This window comes from Chiloscyllium punctatum, chromosome 48, assembly GCF_047496795.1.
Source record: "Chiloscyllium punctatum isolate Juve2018m chromosome 48, sChiPun1.3, whole genome shotgun sequence".
NCBI classification, from domain to species: domain Eukaryota; kingdom Metazoa; phylum Chordata; class Chondrichthyes; order Orectolobiformes; family Hemiscylliidae; genus Chiloscyllium; species Chiloscyllium punctatum.
In genome coordinates, this window is record NC_092786.1 from 49,553,217 (window position 1) to 49,579,326 (window position 26,110).

General features: G+C 40.5%; 1 protein-coding gene across 5 annotated transcripts in view; it reads right to left on the bottom strand.

Annotated features, from left to right (window-relative positions):
• Positions 1-26,110, bottom strand: part of LOC140469008 (monoacylglycerol lipase ABHD2-like) — a 93,238-nt gene that overhangs the window by 17,772 nt on the left and 49,356 nt on the right. For all 5 annotated transcript variants that reach the window (XM_072565180.1, XM_072565181.1, XM_072565179.1 and 2 more), the window contains one exon: positions 14,383-14,566. In XM_072565180.1, coding sequence (XP_072421281.1) covers positions 14,383-14,566 — 184 coding nt within the window. The remainder of the gene's footprint in view (positions 1-14,382; positions 14,567-26,110) is intronic.

Below are 26,110 nucleotides of genomic sequence, written 5' to 3' on the forward strand. Positions count from 1 at the left end.
ATCTTTAACATTATGGTAGTCCCAGTCGATGTTTGGAAAGTTAAAATCTCCTACCATAACCATCCTATTATTCTTAAAGAGAGCTGAGATTTCCTTCGAAGTTTGTTTCTCAATTTCCCTCTGACTATTGGGGGGGTCTATAATACAATCCCAATAAGGTGATCATCCCTTTCTTATTTCTCAGTTCCACCCAAACAACTTCCCTGGATGTATTTCCAGGAATATCCTCCCTCAGCACAGCTGAAATGCTATCCCTAATCAAAAATGCCACTCACCATCCTCTCTTGCCTCCCTTTCTATCCTTACTGTAGCATTTGTATCCTGGAACATTAAGCTTCCAGTGCTGCCCATCCCTGAGCCATGTTTCTGTAATTGCTATGATATCCCAGTCCCGTGTTCCTAACCATGCCCCGAGTTCATCTGCCTTCCCTATTCGGCCCCTTGCATCGCAATAAATGCAGTTTAATTTCTTAGTCCTACCTTCTCCCTGCCTGCCCTGACTGTGACTCACTTCCGTTCTCAACTGTACCAGCCTCAGATTGATCTCTTTCCTCACTATCTCCCTGGGTCCCATCCCTCCACCTTACTAGTTTAATTCCTCCCGAGTAGCTCTCGCAAATTTCCCTGCCAGTATATTAGTCCCCTTCCAATTTAGGTGTAATCCGTCCTTCTTGTACAGGTCACTTCTCCCCCAAAAGAGATTCCAATGATCCAAAAATGTGAATCCTTCTCCCATACACCAGCTCCTCAGCCATGCATTCATCTGCTCTATCCTCCTATTCCTGCCCTCGCTAGCTCATAGCACTGGGAATAATTCAGATATTACTACCCTTGAGGATCTCCTTTTTAAATTTCTGACTGATTCTCTGTAATCTCCCTTCAGAATCTCAACCTTTTTCCTTCCTATGTCGCTGGTTCCAACATGGATAATGATCTCTTGCTGGCCCCTCTCCCCCGTGAGAACGTTCTGCACCCTCTGGGACATCCTTTATCCTGGCACCAGGGAAGCAACACACCATTCTGCTTTTTTGCTGCTGGCCACAGAAACATCGGTCTGTAACTCAGACTACAGAATTCCCTAACACAACTGATTTCTTGGAAACCGACGTATACCTCATTGAATTAGAGCCTGCCTCAATCCCAGAAACTTGGCTGTTTGTCCTACGTTCCCCTGAAAATCATCACCCCCTACATTTTCCAAAACAGCATACTGTTTGAAATGGGTATATCCACAAAAGACTCCTGCACTAGGTGTCTACCTCTCTTACCTTTCCTGGAGTTAACCCATCTATGTGACCTTATCTGAGACTTTCCCTCCTTCCTATAACTGCCACCCATCTCATACTGTTGCAGTTGCAAATTCCTCAATGCTTCTAACTGTCTCTCAAACCGATCCATTTGATCTGATAAGATTCGCATCCAATAGCATTTATAGCAGATATAATCCGCAGTAACGCTTAAACTCTCTTACCTCGGGAAAAATTACTTCTACAAACCACGATTTAAAATCCATTCATTCTCGGAAACCTTCCCATTTTACAAGCTTTTCCTTATTCACTCAATCACTCTCAAGACTATTCAGATTACCCTACAGGGAAGGATCTGTATTTCTATACATGAAGGCAATTTTGGTGTTTGGAAAGTTTCAAAAGGGGTCAACATTTCCATCTGCATTCTGTCAGTGCCCGACCTTTGGTTTTATCCCAATCTATCGAAAGTCAATTACCACAGAATATAATCCACCTTGTAGCAACAACTCTTGTTCATAATGATTTTGAGTTCATAATTATAGGTGTCAACCCAGATACATTTATAATTCTGGAACAGTTTGGAGACGGAGTAAGGAGTAAAGGTGTTATTACTGTTCTGCATCAAGCACTCTAGCTACTTAAGTGTAATGTGTTAGTCTCCAAGTTTTGTTGAAACAAAAGGAAATAAACTCCGCTTTTAGGTACATTTTGAGATAATATTTTCCATGTAAACACAAGAGAACTACAGTCTAAAGCTAAAATTATGTAATCCAACATGAAACAGAAACCTTATTCTCAAGTTGTGCCCCTAGTATATGAATGTTTGTTAAACCAGTCATTATATTTTAATACAATGTAAAATGATTTTTTTCCCCCCTGCTAATCTGCTGACTTGTGACATTGAATTGTTCTATCTACCTACAAGGGCAAACGGGGGCATCAATTTAATGCTCTTCAAAAAGACAGTGCCCTTGAAAGTTTTTTTTTATTTCACATGTGGGACATGGGCACTGGTTGGTTGCTCCTGAGGTGGTGGTGGTGAGATGCCTTCTTGAACCACTGCAATTCACATGCTATAGGTTGATCCATAATGCCCTCAGGGAGGGACTCCATTAATTTGATGCAGCAATAGCAAAGGAACGGCAATATATTTCCAAATCAATATGGAATGTGGCTTGATTAGGAACTTGCAGGTAGTGGTATTCACATATAATTGCTACCCTTGTCCTTCTAGATGGAAGTGGTCACGAGTTTGGATGTTGTTGTCTAAGGACCTTCAGTGAATTTCTTCAGGGTATCTCATAGATAGTACACATTTCTGCCAATGAGCATTGGTGGAGGAGGGAGCAGATACTTGTGAATATGGTGCCAGTCAATCAGGCTGCTTTCTACTAGATGGTGTCAAGCTTCTTGCTGCACCCATCCAGTCAAGTGGGAGTATTCCATCACACTCCTGACTTGTGCCTTGTAGATGGTGGGCAGACTTTGCAGAGTCACAGAGGGGAGTTACTCGCCACAGTATTCCTAGCCTCTGACTTGCTCGTGTGGCCACTGTTCAGGCTGCAAGTCCAGTTGAGTTTTCGGTCAATGTTGATAGCGGGGGAATTTGGTGATGGCAACATCCTTGATTGTTACATTAAATTGGTTAAATTGTCTTTTATTGGAGATGTTCATTGCCTGGCATGTGTGTGTTGGGAATGTAACTTCTCACTTGTCAGCTCAAGCAAATGTGCCAACACAATGGCATCATGTTGGACAGTGGATGCCAACAAAATGAACTGGCAGGAGAGGTAAGCTTATAAATTGCATAATTCAAGAAAGCACATGGGTGGCACTGCAGAAGGAGATTGCTGATGAACATGCCCTATATTTGAATACCAGCCTTTAGAAACCATACTGGTCTTCCTCTGGAGGCAGTTTTCTCATTTTAAACAGGAGCATTGTAGAGAATGAGCAATAAGTAATCAGGACAAATCTATTTCAAGACTATGTGCTTTGCAAAAACAACAGATTTGCAGTATTTCCAGCTAGTCACATACCACACCATGCTATTCCTCCCACCTGCACTATTCCAGTTTTAGCCTATTCTCAAGTTGCCAGCCCTGGTTAAGTGACATTATGTTGTTCATATGAACTTTTTTTAACCTATTCCTTGCTCATTTCCTTATGTCACCCCTATAACCCTGTCTTGTTTCCCTGATCTCAGGCAAAGGACCCAGCTGGATTGCCAGTATATTTATATCAAACAGATGTTGTATTTGCTTATCTGGAGTGGTTCTGGAAGCCAGGTTGAGCACATGTACGACCACGGACCCATGGCTGGCACAAGAACAAAACTGGCAAAAATTTGGTACTAATTAGCAAGAATTTGTGATGAGTAATATATTAAAGTGGAAATCATACATGGATTTAAATATTGACTATAATCTGAGAAAAACAGGGGTAATTTGTCTTGAACATACACCTTACTGATACTTTAAAGGAATACTAGTGTAAAGAATGAAAAATTCCAGTTTTACAAGGCGTGTGGATGAGCAAAAGAGAAAGCAATGCCTAAAATACCACATCTGAACAAAACTGAAACTGTACAAACATGTATATTATTAGAGCTGAAGAGTGGGGTGCTGTAAAAACACAGCTGATCACACAGCATCAGAGGAGGAGAATTGACATATCAGGCATAAACCCTTCATCAGGAATTAGGCTTGTGGACCAAAGGGGCTGAGAGATAAATGGGAGGGGAGGTGGGGCTAGGGGATGGTAGCTGCAAATGAGATAGGCAGATGAAAATGGAAGTGATAGGTCAGAGTGGAGGGTGAACACAGATGGGAAGGAAAATGGACAGATAGGACCATTCAAGAGGGTGATTGCCATGAAGATTGGGACTGGGATAAGGTTGGGGGGGAAATGGAGAAACTGGTGAAATTCACATTGATTTCACCAGATTCCCCAATTCCCTTCCCTCCCACCTTATTCCAATCCCAACCTTCAACATGTCACCACCTGCTTGAACAGTCCTACCTGTCCATCTTCCTTCCCACCTATCTGCTCCACCCTCCTCACTGACCTATCACTTCCACCCCCACCCTCATCTGTGTATCGCATTCCCATCTACTATTCCCAGTCCCACAGCCCACTCCCATTTATCTCTAAGCCTCACTGACTCACAAGCGTCATTCCTAATGAAGGGCTCCTGCTCCTTGGATGCTGTGATCAGTTGTGTTTTTCCAGCACCACACGGTTTGACACTGATCTCCAGAATCTGCAGTCCTCACTTTCTCCACGTATATTATTACAGACCAAGCAAATGCATAGGAAGAAAGTTTTATTACATGGTTATAAAGCACAGTGAATTATGTTGAAATAAAGTTAAAGCCAAGTATAATAGACCAACTGTTCAATAAAGATACGAGCTACAAAAGTGCTATTGCTTGGCTTTCATATTGAATCACAAAAGTGCTGTAAGCAGGTATTTCCCCAGGAATTCATCAAGTTTAAAGTCAATGATTACAAATTAGAGGGACAAACCACTCCTTTATAATGTCTAATCTTTCCTTGTACAAATGAAGGTAGTCTCTCAGTGTAACGGCAACCCATTCAACATGCATCACAGGAGAGGAAAAAAATGATCTTGGGAACAAAGTCACAGGCATATATGGATTGCAAGGATGCAGTTCACTCATGCAATCACTAGAGGTCACATCCTGCTTTGTGAGATACTGTACTGAGCAAAAATCTCTAGGAAAAATGAATAGGAGGTAACAGCTAGGAAGTATCCCAACCTGAAAAATTTCAGTATGACTATTGGCCAAAATGCAGCAAGTTAAATTCAAGGAATAAAAAGTCAGCACTTTAAGAATCTGAGGGGTAAAGAAACAAACTTTCAAGTGGAGAACTTAGTTGGCATTACTGAGAAGAGGAGCATGGGACCTGGATGTTTTGGCAATGGTCGAGTGAGAAATAAAATTCTTATGCTGTATAATAAAAGGTTATTCTTAGTTTAATAAAGATTTGCATGTTTGAGACACAAGTTGACCATGTCTTCTGAATTCTATCAGATGACTTTATTTTAGCAGTACATCGTCATTGTTTCCTTGGAGCAACAAAGGTGGAGAGAGGTCATTATAGATACAGTTATACAAGATTGGGAGGGACACAGAGAGGACAGGAATTTTTTTTTCCCCCCATTCAGTAAATGCATCAACAACCAAGCAGAATAGATTTAAGACACGAGGCAGAAGGCCGAATGGAGAAGTTGAGGATAATTGTTTTTTTCAGAGGGTTGGGGGGGGGGGGGGGGGAAAGAGTCTGCAACTCTCTGCCTGAAAGGGTGGCTGAGTCTGAAACTGTCAAATCATTTAAGCAACATTTACATATTCACTTGCATTACCATAGCCTCCAGGGCTCTGGGCCAAAAGCTGCAAATTGTGATTCGTATTGCCAGATCCTGGTTAACTGGCATGGACACAATAGGCCAAATAGCTCTTTCTGCGCTGTAAATGTCTATCAGTTTTCATCAAAGAAAAGCAATCAATCATTGTATGATATAATAGATGCAAAATCAGAGTTTTCGCTTTCTAGCCCAAAGAATTACTGTACCACCATGATTCCCCACTGTACACTTTCTAAAGTTAAATCACCTAATTTGCTGCTTTCATGTGGATCAACCACAAAGTCAATATCTTCGTCACTTTCATACAGGCTAAATAACTCCTAGTTGCCATGTAAAATATTGTCTCAACCAAATTCAATTAAGCTTCTGATGAATCAAAAAATCTTAAATACAACAATCCACAACACTCCAAGGAACAGCTGGGATGTAATTTTAAATTAAGTGTCACCTCAGAAGGGATTGAAGGTTAGTGCTGAAACATAATTGTACTTGTTCTATACTTGTCTTAAACGAACAAGCGTTCATTTCATGCCTCACTTTGAGTGAAATAAACACAGTTTAATTAGTTGGTATTCACCATCTCCCTTTTCTACATTAAGACATGGCTTGTCTCAGTGTTTTGGTCCCGCACGAGTGTTAAACACCGAAATAACACTCATTCAGTGGAAAGACTCAGTCACAAGGACTGAATTAAAGCCTCAATCCAGCAGTATCTGATATTTCAGTCCAATAGTAGATGCATTACTTTGCAGGAGTAATCAGAATTCAAAGTTTGAATGTTGCCTGACAGTTCCAAATTGTAAAAGATGCCACTGTTCACATATGACAAATTATTGTGAAATGCAACAATGGTCATTTAAGGAGTCATCATTTTGCACATGGTAAAATCTCACAGAACAATTTGAAAGAGTGTATTGTGTTAGTTGAGAGAACAATGTGGTCACCATAGCAGGATAACATCTTTGTGAAAGAGCAGCAGAGAATCATTTAACATCTACTGCAACATGAATACAGTTTAGCATATCAATAAAAGTTCATTCTTTCAACAATGCAGCACTCTCTCAGAACTGCACTGAAGTTGCAGCCAAGATTGTGAGGGACACATAAACCTGAACCTTCTGAATGCAAAACAAGTATGTTCCAGGGTACAAATGCTACAGGAAGGATAGAAAGGGAGGCAAAAGAGGAGGGGGAGTGACATGTTTGGTAAGGGATAACATTGCAGCTGTGCTAAGAGAGGATATTCACAGAAATTCAACCAGGGAAGTTATTTGGGTGGAATTGAGAAATAAGAAAGGGATGATCACCTTATTGGGATTTTATTATAGACCCCCAATAGTCAGAGGGAAATGGAGAAACAAACTTGTAAGGAGATCTCAGCTATCTGCAAGAATAATAGGGGATTTTAACTTTCCAAACATCGAGTGGGACTGCCATAGTGTTAAAGGTTTAGATGGAGAGGAATTTCTTAAATGCATACAAGACAATTTTCTGATTCAGTATGTGGGCGTACCTACCAGAGAAGGTGCAAAGCTTGACCTACTCTTGGGAAATACGGCAGGGCAGATGTCTGAGGTGTCAGTGGGGGAGCACTTTGGAGCCAGTGACCATAATTCTATTTGTTTTAAAATAGTGATGGAAAAGGATAGACCAGATCTAAAAGTTGAAGTTCTAAATTGGAGAAAGACCAATTTTGACAGTATTAGGCAAGAACTTTCAAAAGCTGATTGGAGGCAGATGTTCGCAGGTAAGGGACGGCTGGAAAATGGGAAGCCTTCAGAAATGAGATAACAAGAATCCAGCGAAAGTATATTCCTGTCAGGGTGAAAGGGAAGGCTGTTAACTATAGGGAATGCTGGTGACTAAAGAAATTGAGGGTTAGGTTAAGAAAAAGAAGGAAGCATATGTCAGGTACAGACAGGATAGATCGAGTGAATTCTTAGAAGAGTATAAAGGAAGTAGGAGTATACTTAAGATGGAAATCAGGAGGGCAAAACGGGGACATGAGATAGCTTTGGCAAATAGAATTAAGGAGGATCCAAAGGGGTTTTACAAATATATTAAGGACAAAAGGGTAACTAGGGAGAGAAAAGGGCCCCTCAAAGATCAGCAAGGCGGCCTTTGTGTGGAGGCACAAAAAATGTGGGAGATACTAAATGAATATTTTGCATCAGTATTTACTGTGGAAAAGGATATGGAAGATATAGACTGCAGAGAAATAGATGGTGACATCTTGCAAAGTGTCCAATTTACAGAGGAGGAAGTGCTGGATGTCTTGAAACGGTTAAAGGTGGATAAATCCCCAGGACCAGACCAGGTGTACCCGAGAACTCTGTGGGAAGCTAGAGAAGTGATTGCTGGACCTCTTGCTGAGATATTTGTATCATTGCTAGTCACAGGTGAGGTGCCGGAAGACTGGAGGTTGGCAAACATGGTGCCACTGTTTAAGAAGGGCAGTAAAGATAGGCCAGGGAACTATAGACCTGACCTTGGTGGTGGGCAAGTTGTTGGAGGGAATCCTGAGGGACAGGATGTACATGTATTTGGAAAGGCAAGGACTGATTAGGGATAGTCAACATGGCTTTGTGAGTGGGAAATCATGTCTCACAAACTTGATTGAGTTTTTTGATGAAGTAACAAAGAAGATTGATGAGGGCAGAGCAGTAGATGTGATCTATATGGACTTCAGTAAGGCGTTCGACAAGGTTCTCCATGGGAGACTGATTAGCAAGGTTAGATCGCATGGAACACAGAGAACTAGCCCGTTTGGATACAGAACTGGCTCAAAGGTAGAAGACAGAGGGTGGTGGTGGAGGGCTGTTTTTCAGACTGGAGGCCTGTTACCAGTGGAGTGCCGCAAGGACCGGTGCTGGGTCCTCTACTTTTTGTCATTTACATAAGTGATTTGGATGCGAGATAAGAGGTACAGTTAGTAAGTTTGCAGACAACACCAAAATTAGAGGTGTAGTGGACAGCAAAGAGGGTTACCTCAGATTACAACAGGATCTGGACCAGATGGGCCAATGGGCTGAGAAGTGGTAGATGGAGTTTAATTCAGATAAATGTGAGGTGCTGCATTTTGGAAAAGCAAATCTTTGCAGGACTTATACACTCAGTGGTAAGGTCCTAGGGAGTGTTGCTGAACAAAGAGACCTTAGAGTGCAGGTTCATAGCTCCTTGAAAGGGGAGTCGCAGGTAGATAGGATAGTGAAGGTGGTGTTTGGTATGCTTTCCTTTATTGGTCAGAGTATTGAGTACAGGAATTGGGAGGTCATGTTGCAGCTGTACAGGACATTAGTTAGGCCACTGTTGGAATATTGCGTGCAATTCTGGTCTCCTTCCTATCAGAAAGATGTTGTGAAACTTGAAAGGGTTCAGAAAAGATTTACAAGGATGTTGCCAGGGTTGGAGGATCTGAGCTACAGGGAGAGGCTGAACAGGCTGGGGCTGTTTTCCCTGGAGCGTTGGAGGCTGAGGGGTGACCTTATAGAGGTTTACAAAATTACGAAGGACATGGATAGGATAAATAGGCGAAGTCTTTTCCCTGGGGTTGGGGAGTCCAGAACTAGAGGGCATAGCTTTAGCGTGAGAGGGGAAAGATATAAAAGAGATTTAAGGGGCAGCGTTTTCACGCAGAGGGTGGTACGTGTATGGAATGAGCTGCCAGAGGATGTGGTGGAGGCTGGTACAATTGCAACATTTAAGAGGCATTTGGATGGGTATATGAATAGGAAGGGATTGGAGGGATATGGGCCGGGTGCTGGCAGGTGGGACTAGATTGGGTTGAATATCTGGTCGGCATGGACGGGTTGGACCGAATGGTCTGTGTCCATGCTGTACATCTCTAAGACTCTATAAGTACAGAGGAACCTCAATTAGCTGAACAACACAGGCGGGAAGTATTTTGTTCGGGTAATCGAATGTTCAGATAATCAAATGCCTGATAATGGTTTAGTCAAGCATTGGGATATCGCTATCTTGTCCGAAAAATCCGAAATTCGGATAAATGCAAATTAGGCATGGTCTGTTGCAACAAGTCAGTTGGATGGACCAAATGTTAACATTATATTTTATATCTTGACAAAACATCCACTACTGAGACAGAAATATCTGTACAATCAGGAGACACTAGACAGAACATCTATTAATCATTCCTGATGAAGGGCTTTTACCCAAAACATTGACTGCTCCTCGGATGCTGCCTGACCTGCTGTGCTTTTCCAGCACCACTCTAATCTAGAACATCTAGCTCAGTTCTAGTACCCAAAGTAACAAAGCTACTTTACTGCTAAATAAAGGAAAGGAATGGGACTTGCAATGCAAGTGTTGATACAGAATTAGTTGCCTTTCATAATCCTTGTTTTATTCCATCTTCAAATGCTTTTTTGAGGACAATTACAAAAGATCTTATATCTAATTGAAAAAGAAATCTAGGAGTAAAGGCACAGAAAGAGAAAGGGAGAACCACAACAGAAATTGTATCTTAAATTACTGCACTTTTCAGATACACACAGCAAACACTAAAATTGCAAATACCTCAAATCTGAGGAATGTTAATCTGAATTGAGACTATAAGACTATAAATCTGCAATACTCCAACGATTAAAAAAATATACTTTGGATCCTCCCATCTGCACTATCTTAATACACTTTGTCATTCCTATTGTTACATTTACGATTTTTATAACATAATACCTCTTTGGGGCTGTAGTTTTAATTTTAGATCTTTGAAGGGAATAAGTTATCAGTTCTGAAGTCCGCTCAACAGTTAAGCCTGGGAAGGGTTTGACTGCTAAAGATCAAAAGGAGATTCAGATTGCTTTGGTGGGACAGTATCCACATTCAGATTCAATGGCAAAAATTTAGAGTTTCTTAAATTATGAGGAGATCTCAAGTTTCCCAAAGCTCCAGAATGTTGTTATACGCATTGGATTTGATCCAATTTACCTCTTCCCTTTAGAAGTGAAGACAGTTAAATAACAATTCTACCCGAATCCATGTTAATGCGATTCACACGGTAATGGGGAAAGAGGGTACCGGAACACATTTTAAAATCGGGTTATAAACTGCCATTATAATAAATGAACATCACAGATCATAAGATTTCTGTGCACAGAAAGAAAAGGCTCCTTGGTTATGTGTTTATCATAACCAGGTGCAGGAGAAAGACTGCCTATACTTGAAGATGCACGTTCTGCAATGTTCTGAGGAGTCAGGGAGATTTGCTCTGGCATGGCCAGGCAGAAGAATAATCAGAACAAGAGTCATGTGAACAGGTGGAATGAAGGAACCCATTAGAAGCTGAAGTAACTGCTAAGATGACTGTAAATCTGTGGAGAGTAAGAATACAAGAGGAATGAGCCAAAAGGTCTGGTTTCAACAACGACCTGTTCCAAAGATAGGTCCTCGTGTCTGAAACAGGTTGATTAAAAATATTTACAAGGGAAATGCCACATACTGCAGTTAAAATATGAACTACAGAAAAAAATATGCTCAGTCAAGTGCAATGTCATTTGTTACAGTAAAAATGTTTTAAAATGTGAAATCGTGATGGGTCATTGTTTTGGTTAATAAGTGGAATATTGAATTTTTAAAAGTAGGTATCAATTTCAGATATATTGGAATAAAATGCTTCCATAATATATTACACGCCAGGACTTTCAACTGTGAAACACTTCACTAGTCTTAGCTCCCTCTATCAGCTTGCTCAACATCCAAACACCCGGTCACTTTCCAACCAGGAATTTTCTATTCTACTCAACCTCAGAGCATCCAATAAAATGTCTGGCTTTCTGCAAGGTTTTGCAAAAAAAAAATGCAAAATGTACCTGTAATAAACATAAGACCAAATGTGAAATGCAAAAGTAATGTACATTTTCTCTGCTGGCCAGTTAATTTATAATCAAAACAAAGGTTTCAAAAGAATCATCGTCTGTCATTTTTGCCACCAGCCTGATGTCACCACCAAACACATTTTCCTCTCCTCTGTCAACACTGCCAAAGGACCATTCCTCTGTTACACTCTGGTCCACCAAAATATCACCCTCAACCTTCCGTGGCGATTGAACACTTGCTCTTTCACCTCCTCCCTCGTTACAATCCATGGCCTAAAAACACTGAGGTAAAGCAGTGCTTCTTTCAAATCTAGTTTACTGCACTGATTACCCACAATGTGATCTCCTCTTCACAAGGAGATCAAATGCAGAATACCTCCACTTAGTCCACAAACATGACCAGAACTTCTGATATCTTTTCATTTTTGATTTATCACCTTGCTCCCATACTTATACTTCTGCCCTAGTTGTCCTGTTGTTGTGTTTCTCTGTGAAGACAAACTCAAGCAGAAAGAACATCATTTCATGTTCTGTTCAGATACTTTACATACCTCTGAACTCAACAGTTAATTCAACTTCAGATCAAAACTGTATCGTATATTTGATTCACACCTGCTCAAAAAGAGTCTGGTTTGCTTGGCTTTGCTTTCAGCAGAACTGACCTATGTTCTGCAATTAACATCTACTATGCACCTCTTCCTCCTCTATGACCAGTATCAATCACTTTACCTTTTGTTCTGACATTTGTGATCTCTAATCTCTGTTGCCCTCTAACCTTCTCTCACCTTTTCATCAGTTTCACTTGCTTCTCTCCATCTTTCTCTACTGAATAAACCTAATCACTTCTCTCTCTTCTGTTCGGAATAAAACTCATATTAAACCTGCAACATCAATGTTTTCTCCTTCCACAGATGGTGCGAAACTTGCTCAGCTTTCCCAGCATTTTGGTTTTATTCAAGTTAATTTATAACTTCAGTGTTCTTATCTGAGGTTCTACTGCATTATCTAATCAGTAGCTTAAAGTCTTTAATTTAGTCCTAAGTGTCTAGGACACGCTGACGCTAAATATACTGTCTTTAACTACAGTTCTTTGATTTACCAGAAACTTTGAATGCCAAGCATTGCTAATTTTTGATTACAGATAGCAATTTTATTTACAGGCTAAAAAGTAATGTTAAAAAATTGATCCAACACAACATAGGAGTTCTGATAGACCAATTAACTAGGACTTACGAATTTGCAACTTATGAATCTTCATAACTTACTGAATGAGCCTTTTAAACAACTAACTGATAAAGTCTGGAAAAATTGATGTTTAAAGTATTACAATTTAGAGCAAGCAATCGTTCGAATTTAACAGTTTACATAAATTTGGATTCCTATGAAAAATACATATTTTAAACGTTTGTTTCTTTTCCCCCTCCTCCTAAAAGGAACTACGTTGTAATTCCAGAGTGCTGGAAGCCACATGGTTCTTTCTATTCATTATGATTGGCCTTAAATACAAGTGTAAACTTGCTATTCAACAGTGTAGAGCACCAAAGCGAGCCCTGATCTTTTACTTACCTGGTATCTTCAGAGTCCTGTCATACAAGAGGCTTGTTTTGTTTTCTTAAATTCTTAGGTTATTCAGTTATAGCCAGGAAATCACTTGCAGAGGCTTATTTTCTCATTCACCATTTGGACTAGTGTTTTTCCAAAGATCTATTCTTGGCTCCCTCCTGTTTCTCAAATACATTTTGTTTCTCCTCATAACATCATCCAAAAATAAATAGCTTCCACATGTCTGCTGATGACACCCAGTTCTACCTTATTATCAACTGTGTACACCCCTCCACTGCTTTTCAAATTGCCAAGACCTCCTGTCTGAAATGCAGTAATAATAAAACGTTTACTTAAACTAAATTTTGGGAAGATCAAAGCCATTGGTTTTAGTGTCTTTTACAATTTGTTTCTTAGTTACCAATTCTACCCCTTCGCCAACAACAGGGCAAGGCTGAAACAGATTGTTCATAATCATAGTTCCTAATTGACTGCCAGAAGAGCTTCTGGATCCATGCTGCCACTTCAACAACTTATTTCCATCTCTGTAAACTGGCAAATAAGGCCCCATCTCCTCCAAACCTTCACAAGCGCCCCATCCCAAGTCACATTTTACCCTCCATAAACTCAATCCAAAATATTGCTACCCATATTCTAATACTGCCCATTACCCTATGCTAACTGACCTACACAGTCTTCCAGCCAATCGATATCTTGAGTTTAAAATTTTTATTTAAGAATACTTCCATGGCTTCATTCCTTCTCATCAGCAAGTTCCTCCAGCTTTGCAGGTCTCCAAAATACCTGCCCATCACTTTGAATTCTGGCTTCTTAAGCACCCCAATTTTAATCCCTCAAATCACTGTTACTATTCCTTTAGCTGTCATAGCCTAAGACCTTGAATTTCCTCTCTAAACCTTCAACTCTTTCCTCCAAGATACTTCTTAAAACCTAACGTCTTGGTGGGCTTTTGGTCATGTGACCCAATATCTCATCTGATTTGATGCCAAATTTCATTCAATAACTGTACAATCACTTTTTTAAAAAGAAAATCACTCATAGAACGCGGGCTTATATGCCCAGAGAGCAATTGAGATTGATTGCCATGGTGATATTAAAACTCATATCCCTAGAACATTAACCTGGAGTTCTGAATGACCATTACACTTTTGTGCTCTAAGTCAATGGTCAGAGATTAAATGCTACTTTGGCTGAACATCTGACATAGTAAACATTTGGTTTGGTTGGCTCAGTACCATACCATATTGAATATTTAGCTTTGCTGAATCAATTTAACACATCAAACTAGATTTTTTTGCAATAAAGAAATGAATAGATATATATTTCATTTTGAAAAACTCACCGGAGTGCACTATAGCCTTGGCAGACACTGATGCAACAAAGAACCTTCTCTTGATTGGTTCGATTCTCTCCAAGATATTTGCAAACAATGTTTCCACCAAGACTAAAACCCACAACCACCAGCTGGGTCTGAGGAAAGGTTTTCTTTATGTAATTTACCATGGCACCAAACTCCCACGTACAACCTACAAAAAGAAAAAAAATCAGTTAATTTTCAAAGCACCAAAATAAGTGAAAGGAGCAGATTTTAAAGTAATTTGTATGAACATTTAAACTCCTATTCATTCTATTCCACCTCAGTTATTTTATAGATTCTGCTAGCTGCACACTGGCAAAATCTGCGCAATTTAGCAACTTAAACGGTATTCTGAAGTTAAGAAACATAATTCAAGGAAACCCATTCACTGTCAGAGTTATAATACTATTCAGCTTGGGAATTCACTTTTTTCAGGGGATTTTGACTCTACTTATTACAGATGACTCATAAATAAACTCATACCATCAGCAGCATTTGTTCAATCTTTCAATGTTGTTCTAATATTGGAAGCTACACAGAGTGCCCCAGTTTGCAGACCAGCTCTTACCCACATTATTCTTGAGCAAATATTTTCCCTGTTAGTAATGGCATTCAAAGAGTTATACCCAAGATTGAAGTCTGTGCTGCTGATAAAGGGCAGATCCAAAGTTTAGGAGAAAATGAGGACTGCAGATACTGGAGCTCAGAGTCAAGACTGTAGTGCTGGAAATGCACAGCAGGTCAGGCAGCATCCAAGGAGCAGGAGAATTGACATTTCAAGCATAAGCTCTTCATCAGGACTGAGACTTGTGGGTCGGGGCTGAGAGATAAATGGTAGAGGGTGGGGTTCAGGAGCAGGTAGCTGAAGGTGGGGGAGAAGGCGATAGGTCAAATGGGGGAATGATCTTTCTACAGTAATTAGCCACAGTCCACTAGTGATCATAGGTAATTTTTTTCTTGGTTAGATAGGGAAAAGTGACATGTTGCTGAGGGGGTACCACTCTGCATCGAGCACGAGCAAATAAAGAAGGTGGTTGTCCATGAACTATCATAACTGACCAAAGATGGAGGATGGGAAAAATTTCTGGCTGCTCCTTTTTTAGGGGTATTTTACGTGCTGGAGGTGATTTCCTTGAATTCCAGGAACAGCAATTACTGTTTTATATGCTGTTGCATTGTTTTGGAACTTTGGGAAAAAAAAAGTCAAAACAACAGCAGTTTTAAAATGGTGAAAAACAGACAAAGGAAACACATGGTGAGGACAGTGCAGGGGAGACAGGGGAAGAAAGAGAGAGAGAGAGAGAGAGAGAGAGAGAGAGAGAGAGAGAGAGAGAGAGAGAGAGAGAGAGAGAAGAAAGAGTGGGGAGGGAGAGCCTGCACAGTTACTGCCTTTGCTACTTTTGAATTCATGTGTCACTGGACCTCGGAGTGCATCTGGGAAAATTAACAAACAGAATCAGGTAAGTTAATTGTTGTTTTAAGTCTGTCCAAGAGAAAGGCTGTATTAGTGAGTATAGTAGATTCTTTCTTGATTATACGTTTTTGGAGATAAGTCTCTTGATTAAACTTAAAATATAAGCCATAGCTATTAATTTAATCTGGGGCAGTATTTTGTAGAGGAATGTTATTTTTTCTGGGTCTGTAGAGTGGCCTTTGCAGTGATATGTACTTCTTGTCAGATGTGGGAGGTTAAAGAGAGTTTAAGAGTGACTGCGGATTATATCTGCCATAAATGCTGTTGAATGCGAATCTCATCAGATCGAGTGGATCGATTGGAGAGACAGATAGAAGCGATGAGGAATTTGCAACAGCAACAGTATGTGATGGATGGCAGTTATAGGAAGGGGGAAAGCCTCAGATACAGTCACAAAGATGGATTAACTCCAGGAAGGGTAAGAGAGGTAGGCAGCTCGTGCAGGAGTCTTTTGTGGACATACCCATTTCAAACAGGTATGCTCTTAAAAAATTGGAGGGGGTGATGGATTCTCAGGGGAACGTGGCACAAACAGCCAAGTTTCTGGTATTGAGAGTGGCTCTAATGCAACGAGGGGTACATTGGCTTCCAAGAGGTCAATTGTGTTCGGGGATTCTGTAGTCCGAGGTACAGACAGACGTTTCTGTGGCCAGCAGAAATAAAGCAGAATGGTGTGTTGTTTCCCTGGTGCCAGGATCAAGGATGTCTCAGAGAGGGTGCAGAATGTTCTCACTGGGGAGAGGGGCCAGCAGGAGGTCATTGCCCACAGTGGAACCAATGACATAGGAAGGGAAAAGGTTGAGATTCTGAAGGGACATTAGAGAGAGAGTTAGGTAGAAATTTAAAAAGGAGGTCCTCAAGGGTAGTAATATCTGGATTACTCCCAGAACTGAGGAGCTGGTGTATGAGAGAAGGATTCACATTTTTGGATCATTGGAATCTCTTTTGGGGTAGAAGGGACCTGTACAAGAAGGCCGGATTGCACCTAAATTGGACAGGGACTAATATACTGGCAGGATGTTTGCTAGAACTGCTTGGGAGGATTTAAACTAGTAAGGTGGGGGTGGGGGTGGGGGGCGCAGAGGGGGAGGTCGTGGTGACCCAGGGAGATAGTGAGCAAAGAGATCAGAGACTGGTACAGTTGAGAACAGAGGTGAGTCAAACAGTCAGGGCAGGCAGAGACAAGGTAGAACTAATAAATTAAACTGCATTTATTTCAAAGGAAGGGGCCTAACAGGAAAGGCAGATGAACTCAGGGCACGGTTAGGAACATGGGACTGGGTTATCATAGCAATTACAGAAACATGGCTCAGGGATGGGCAGGACTGGCAGCTGAATGTTCCAGGCTACAAATGCTACAGGAAGGATAGAAAGGGATGCAAGAGAGGAGGGTGAGTGGCATTTTTGATAAGGGATAGCATCACAGCTGTGCTGAGGGAGGATATTCCCAGAAATACATCCAGGGATGTTATTTGGGTGGAACTGAGAAATAAGAAAGGGATGATAACATTATTGAGATGGCATTATAGACCCCCAATAGTCAGAGGGAAATTGAGAAACAAACTTGTAAGGAGGTCTCAGCTATCTGTAAGAATAATACGGTAGGTATGGTAGGGGATTTTAACTTTCCAAACATCGACTGGGACTGCCATAGTGTTAAAGTTTAGATGGAGAGGAATTCTTAAGTGCATACAAGACAATTTTCTGATTCAGTATGTGGATGTACCTACTAGAGAAGGTGCACAAACTTGACCTACTCTTGGGAAATAAGGCAGGGCAGATAACGGAGGTGTCAGTGGGGGAGCACTTTGGGGCCAGCGACCATAATTCTATTCATTTTAAAATCGTGATGGAAAAGGATAGACCACATCTAAAAGTTGAAGTTTGAAACTGAAGAAAGACCAATTCTGACGGTATCAGGCAAAAACTTTTGAAAGCTGATTGACGGTAGATGTTCTCAGGTAAAAGGATGGCTGGAAAATGGGAAGCTTTCAGAAATGAGATATCGAGAATCCAGCGAAAGTATATTCCTGTCAGGGTGAAAGGAAAGGCTGGTAGGTATAGGGAATGCTGGATGACTAAAGAAATTGAGGGTGTGGTTAAGAAAGAGAAGGAAGCATATATAAGGTATAGCCAGGATACATCGAGTGAATCCTTAGAAGAGTATAAAGGAAGTAGGAGTATACTTAAGAGGGAAAACAGGAGGGCAAAAAGGGGACATGAGATAGCATTGGCAAAGAGAAATAAGGAGAATCCAAAAGGGTTTTTACAAATATATTAAGGACAAAAGGGTAACTAGGGAGAGAATAGCGCCCCTCAAAGATCAGCAAGACAGCCTTTGTGTCGAGGCACAAAAAATGGGGGAGATACTAAATTAATATTTTGCATCAGTATTTACTGTGGAAAAGGATAAGGAAGATATAGACTGCAGAGAAATAGATGGTGACATCTTGCAAACTGTCCAAACTACAGAGGAGGAAGTGCTGGATGTCTTGAAACGGTTAAAGGTGGGTAAATCCCCAGGACCAGACCAGGTGTACCCGAAAACTCTGTGGGAAGCTAGAGAAGTGATTGCTGGGCCTCTTGCTGAGATATTTGTATCATCGATAGTCACAGGTGAGGTGCCAGAAGACTGGAGGTTGGCATACGTAGTGCCACTGTTGAAGAAGGGCGGTAAAGACAAGCCAGGGAACTATAGACCAGTGAGCCTGACCTCAGTAGTGGGCAGGTTGTCGGAGGGAATCCTGAGGGACAGGATGTACAAGTATTTGGAAAGGCAAGAACTTATTCAGAATAGTCAACATGGCTTTGTGCGTGGGAAATCATGTCTCACAAGCTTGGTCGAGTTTTTTGAAGTAGTAACAAAGAAGAATGATGAGGACAGAGTGGTAGATGTGATCTATGTGGACTTCAGTAAGGCGTTCGACAAGGTTCCTCATGGGAGACTGGTTAGCAAGGTTAGATCTCATGGAATACAGAGAGAACTAGCCATTTGGATACAAAACTGGCTCAAAAGGTAGAAGACAGAGGGTGGTGGTGGAGGGTTGTTTTTCAGACTGGAGGCCTGTGACCAGTGGAGTGCCACAAGGATTGGTGCTGGGTCCTCTACTTTTTGTAATTTACATAAATGATTTGGATGTGAGCATAAGAGGTACAGTTAGTAAGTTTGCAGATGACACCAAAATTAGTGGACACCGAAGAGGGTTACCTCAGATTACAACAGGATCTGGACCAGATGGGCCAATGGGCTGAGAAGTGGCAGATGGAGTTTAATTTAGATAAATGCGAGGCGCTGCATTTTGGAAAAGCAAATCTTAGCAGGACTTATACACTTAATGGTAAGGTCCTAGGGTTGCTGAACAAAGAGACCTTGGAGTGCAGGTTCATAGCTCCTTGAAAGTGGAGTCGCAGGTTGATAGGATTGTGAAGTAGGCGCTTGTATGCTTTCCTTTATTGGTCAGAGCATCGAGTACAGGAGTTGGGAGGTCATGTTGCGGCTATACAGGGCACTGGTTAGGCCACTGTTGGAATATTGCGTGCAATTCTGGTCTCCTTCCTATCGGAAAGATGTTGTGAAACTTGAAAGGGTTCAGAAAAGATTTACAAGGATGTTGCCAGGGTTGGTGGATTTGAGCTACAGGGAGAGGCTGAACAGGCTGGGCCTGTTTTCCCTGGAGTGGAGGTTGAGAGGTGACCTTATAGAAGTTTACAAAATTATGAGGGGCATGGATTGGATAAATAGACAAAATCTTTTCCCTGGCGTCAGGGAGTCCAGAACTAGAGGGCATAGGTTTAGGGTGAGAGGGGAAAGATATAAAAGAGATCGAAGGGGCAACTTTTTCATGCAGAGGGTGGTACGTGTATGCAATGAGCTGCCAGAGGATGTGATGGAGGCTGGTACAATTGCAACATTTAATAGGCATTTGGATGGGTATATGAATAGGAAGGGTTTGGAGGGATATGGGCCGGGTGCTGGCAGGTGGGACTAGATTGGATTGGGATATCTGGTCGGCATGGACAGGTTGGACCGAAGGGTGTGTTTCCATGCTATACATTTGTATGACTCTAACTGACATGTGATTGAACCCATGCTATTGGTATAATTGTGCATCATATTATAGCTAACCAATACTAAATTGTAATAAATACATTTGTGTTAGTGTGGAATAAAGAAAAAATTGACCATGCACTTCAGGCAATTTTGTTCCAGTCACAAATAGTGCACGTGAACCACAATTTTTACAGATTGCAATGGAAACTAAGTTCCTTTTGAATCTTTTTGAAGTTAACAAAACATTCAAGAAATAGATATACAACTATAAAGCATATTATGACATGCACAATCTATTTATTTGATTACTCGAGAAAGTCTACTCTAGAGAATGCCTTTTCAATTTCAAAATGAATACCTAGAACAGATTAATCAAGTTTCCAGCAATCTGTGCAAGCCTGCCAAGCTGTCTTGGTGCAGAGTGCCTTATCGCATCGATAGTAAAAGTGTTTCACATTATCATTTTCACCCTTACAATGGTGACAATCATAAGAAATGAAAATACCCCATAAAGCAATGAGGATCAATTTGTTTTGGCATATATAGAGAATATAATTGAACTGAAAGTGGTATTGGAATGTCTCCCTGTTTTTTGCTCAATCGGGTTATTGCATTCATGCAGAGTTGATGGTACTGATAGTCACAAACAATTTATTATGGGACAACTGGGCTGGTAGAAATCATGCAAAAACAGCCCTCAAGACATCCACACATCTTGTTTAGTTAGACCTTTCTTTTGAAATAATTAGATGAAGAATTTAGCCAAAGCCCTTGGAGCAGGACACAAGGCTAAGAGATAAAAGGACAACCAAACACCAATGTTAATTATAGAGTTGAAAGCGTAACAGAGGAAAAGCAGGCTAAAGCTAGGGCTGCAGATGCTTAGTTCCTTGAAAGTGGAGGAGGATAGGGTGGCGAAGGTGGTGTTTGGCACATTTACCATCATTACTACGTGCATTGAGTAAAGGAGTTGGGATGTCTTGTTGCGGCTATACAGGGCATTATTTAAGCCACTTTTGGGATACTGTGTTCAATTCTGGTCTGTCTGCTTTGGAAAGAGTTGAACTTGAAAGGTTTCAGGAAAGTTTTAAGGATTGTGCCTGGTCTGGTGGGTTTGAGAGGTCGAATAGGCTGGGGATTTTTTTTCCTGCAGCTTTGAAGGCTAAGGGGTGACTTTCTAAAGATGTATAAAATCATGAGGGGCACAGAGAGGGTCAATAGCCAAAATCTTTTTCCCAGGAGTCCAAAACTAAAGTGTAAAGTGTACAGTTTTAAGGTGAGAAGGAAAGATTTAAAAAGGGACCTAAGGGGCAACGTTTTCATGCAGAGGGTGGCACATGTATGGAATGAGCTGCCCGAGCAAGTGGTAGAGGAGTGTTCAATTACAACATTTAAAAATCATCTGGATGGGTACATGAATAGGAAGGGTTTAGAGGGAAATGGGCCAAATGCTTGGAAAAGGGACAAGATCAGTTTAGGATATCTGGTTGGTCGGCATGCATGAGTTGGACTGGCTAGTCTGTTTCCATGCTGTAAAACTCTGAGGAGCTCAAACATTTTGAGATATTACGAGTAGGAACAATACCCTCCGTGCCTTTTCTTTAATGCTACCCAAGCACTCAACTATCATTGCAGAAGGAATTACCAAGAAAAGTTATGCTTACATGTTACTCCCATCCCTGAAAGCAATAGCAGGCAATTCTCAATACTATGTCAAGAATAAACTTAAGAATGTTAGTTCAGCCAATTCCTAGATATTAGAAAAATAAAGTGCACTGGACCTTGAGACCTGGATTCCACGGAACACTGGTCTGTCTATTTTTATGCCAAATTTATTTCAATCTTTTGAATATACTTACGATGTTGCACAATTTCACAAATTATTAGTATCTTACTTAAGTAACTATTTTAGAGTCATAGAGCCATACAACATGAAAGCAGACCCTTCAGTCCGACTAGTCCCAAACTAAATTAGTCCAACTTGCCTGTATGTGGTCCATACCCCTTCAAACCTTCCTATTCATACACTAATCCAAATGTCTTTTAAATGTTGTCACTGTATCTTCTTGAACAATGTACAATTGACAGTACTGAAGAGTTATCTAAAAACTAATCTGCTGCAAGAAAAACTGCTTAAATGGGCATCTGTTCTAAATTAACAACAAAATCAAGGGGCTCCGATGACAAACTATTCAAGGCTTTGCATTGTATATTAGAGTCTTACAATTATCCAGAAGCTTTGTATCATAGAAATGAAAACAGCAAACGTGCAACGAGTTCCCAACTGCTAATCTTGATTTTAAAAATTTCATTTGATCCATCAGCTCTGTTTCTCTGCTGCATAGTTACACTTACCAGTTCTCCTAACATCTGTAATAGAAATATGTACATTATTGTGGAGGTGTTGAGATGGGGGGCATGCAGTTGAGATTTTAAAATATCTGAAAATAAGAAGTTGAAGGTGGTAGGGTTTGGGAGAGGGCCCACATTGGAACAGCATTGTAACTTCAAAGACAGAACTTATCTTCTCTAATTCTAATCAGAAGGTCCACTGAACACATCAGAATCACATCAATACAATTATTCACCTGTTAAGAGACTTTTGATTAGATTTGCCAAATACCAATCTGGACAGAGCATAAACAGGCTACTGAAATGTAAATGTTTGTTCTTAAAAAATCAGAACAGAGTACTAAATCATTTGCAGGAGACAAAAGCAGCTAGCAGGACTTTGAAATACAGAAATATAAGCAGAAAACGAAGTAAAAATTAAATATGCTTCAGGCACAAAAAATAGAGCATCACTCTTCCAATCAAGTGCTTTGCTCCACATGCAAGCTAATATATTTAGGCCATTTCATTGCCAGCGGTTATTGACCATTTGGTTAGGAAAGAATACAAAGCTGAACACTGATCTTGTTTTTTTATTCTTATTATGTTAAGTTGGTCCCAGCAGTGCAGAAGGATAAAAGCTGATGGGTTAAAACTTCAACAACCGACCAATGTTAGTCCTTCAAAGATTAATAATTGAACTTAACATCAAACTAAAGTTCAAACAGATGAGAAACTATGGGAGTTTTTCAATTAGTGAGGTATTGTCAGTAGTGGAAGCATTAACTAGATAGCTCCAGCACTTGATGATAAACTACACCTCAAGTAGCAAAAATTCAAATGTTCTTGGACCTTCACAGTTGTCAAAGGTTGAGAATACATAGGGTGTTTTACTTTAAGTAAACATTGTTTACAAGATGTGGGCATCACTTGGAAGGACAGCAGTTTCAGTCAGTGCTGCATGAGCTCGCAAAACTCCAACAGCAGTGTCTCTGCCATAGACTCCAAATCCAATGGGGAAGTGGTCAAACAAACAGTAGTGACCTTCTTTAAGTCAGGTTCACAAACATTCAGGCAAAATTAATCTGAAGTGAACTTTGACATACTGAACTATATTCAGATGGCTGAAAATCTTCTCCCCTGCCAGCTCTTTTTATCCTCAACTTTCAAATTGCCAACATTCCAGGCAGGATAAATAAAAGTCACACCATTAAGCTCTCCTCAAAGTTCAGCAGCATTGATCTTAAATAACTAGGAGGAGCTTGCTGACAACCATTGAGAATGGCGACAACTGCATAAAGCTGCATCATGTTTTGAATCCCATGTCTTAATAATGAAACAGTCAGGCAACAGAGAAGGAAACAAAAGAAAGCAAATCTCGTACTCCAGATCCCACTGTCACAAGGGATATCTTGCCCAGAGTAACCAACCATCTCAGATTTTGAGAACTCAACCCATATTTGAGGTGGATGCCACAGGTTCTCTTTTGTCAGGACGTTGTTTATCCCTTCTTTTTAATTGCCAAGTTTCTCGTACATTCGGTACACACCTACTCTCAAAGATTCAGCAATCTGTTATCACGCCATCCCCAAAACCTCTAGTCATATGGCCTCATATGCACATGTCCTTAAATTCTCTCCACCCTCTCCCTGCCCAGCAATGAAAAAGAATACTGGTGGCACGGTGGCACAGTGGTTAGCACTGCTGCCTCACAGCGCCAGAGACCAGAGTTCAATTCCCGCCTCAGGCGACTGACTGTGTGGAGTTTGCACGTTCTCCCCGTGTCTGCATGGGTTTCCTCCCACAGTCCAAAGATGTGCAGGTCAGGTGAATTGGCCATGCTAAATTGCCCGTAGTGTTAGGTAAGGGGTAGATGTAGGGGTATGGGTAGGTTGCGTCCCCCGCAGGGCGGTGTGAACTTGTTGGGCCGAAGGGCCTGTTTCCACACTGTAAGTAATCTAATCTAATCTAATCTAATCTAATCTAATCTAATCTAATCTAATCTAATCTAATCTAATCTAATCTAATCTAATCTAATCATGCTCATCCCGCTGCATGTGCCCAAAGTCTGCAAGTTGAGAACTGATCCAGCCATACGAAGGACCCATGATAGAACATGCAAACTAGAAGAGGTATCCTCGAATCAATGGACCATCACCAAATGTACAGTACATCCAAAAAGTTGTTAGGCAGTCAGTTCCAGGATTTTTATCCACTGACAATTAACAAACAGTAATATTTCCAAGTGAAAGTATGTGAACTGGATGAGAATTTGCAATTGGGTGTTCTTCACTGTTGCCCTATTTTTCTAGGCAAGAGAGATTGCGAGGTACCTATGGAGATTAGCATTTCATAAACTGTTGAGGTATATGCTTTGGTTTTAAAGACATGCCATCTTTCAGACAAGTTCAAATTTGGCAGTAATTGTATCCTCAACTCTTTCAAGAATCAACAAAACACTTAGGTTCGGAGTATCATTGCCTTCTTACCATTGTATTCTACTCATGGTCACACCAGACATTTACCATGTTGGCAAAATTTCAAACAATCATGATCTCACTTTAAACAGTGAAAGTTTATGTACCAGGTTTAGATTTTGGGTTAAATTATGCCTTAAAAAGAAAAATTGAGGAGCCCAGGTGAAGAGCCAAGCATCAGAATATTGGACAATACATTTAAAAAGATAGTAAGAGAAAGGAGCAACTGGTACTAGCTAAGTAGTAGATAGAGAATCTTGCGTCATAAAAAAAAATCACATGGTTTAAATTGCTTGAGTCAGACTTCTGCCATAACAGTCCTCAACAAATGAACCAGATCCCTTCTGTCTATTTCTTTTTACTTACTAATGCTACAAATATTTATTAATTCTTGAAAAGATGCACTATTCTCAGCTTATTTACCCTGCTTATTTAAATACATGATTCTTTTCTCAAAAAATCTTTTATTAAATCATCTCCAAAGTCTTTATTGCAGTAGAAATAGTTACAGTATTTCAAGATTGTCCTCAACTACTTTCAATCCCTGGAAAGTATATGCTGAAAACTTTCTGTAGTTTTAGTGTTGTTTGCACAAAACTACCTTAAAACTGTTCAATCTTATCTGCCTAATAATTGGTGTGTACAAATTTACAATTATCCTGATGTTATCAAGTTGTACACCAGTTTTATCAAACCTAAAGTGCTGTTCATGCTTATATCCACCTATAATTCCACTTCCAAAGAGTTTTGGAATCAACCTCATGATTTCTTGCTGACTATGCCCTTTTCATTTCCACTCATTCCCCTCTCAAAATGAGTAACCTTATTTTCTTTGCAAAATTATATTGTAATTACGTCTTTCTAATGTCCAGTCCTTGTCCTCATTTTCCGAACTCCTTACTTTTGTGCTAGCAACCAAGCTTGGGCTTTAAAAGGCTGGAGATTGTAGGATTGTAGCATTCTTCTGGGAAAGAATAAAATAAAATTAGAGCAGCAGATTAGATTTCTGCGATGAGTCTTAATTTCAACACGAATGCAAGGAGGATTAAGAACATACAGCAAAGAAAACAAATTCAGAACATGCAGAAGAGAAGCATAACAGCAATACCATTCAATATAGGTATAAACAAGGAAGAGAGATTGTGGTAACACCTTTAGTGTATTGTGTAATTGGGGGGTAAGGGGGAGCAAAAAAACAACCACATGTTGAAGGATACATGTCCTGCATGGCGTAGAGCCTCCAAAGACAATTTTCTATTAGAAGAGGCATTGTCAACAAAGCACCCACTCTCCCTCGTGACCGAAGTTCAAAGGTCAATCTCTTTTTAATTCAATAGTGTCAGATACCAAAGTTTTGTGCCAATTTGTCATCAGACCTTC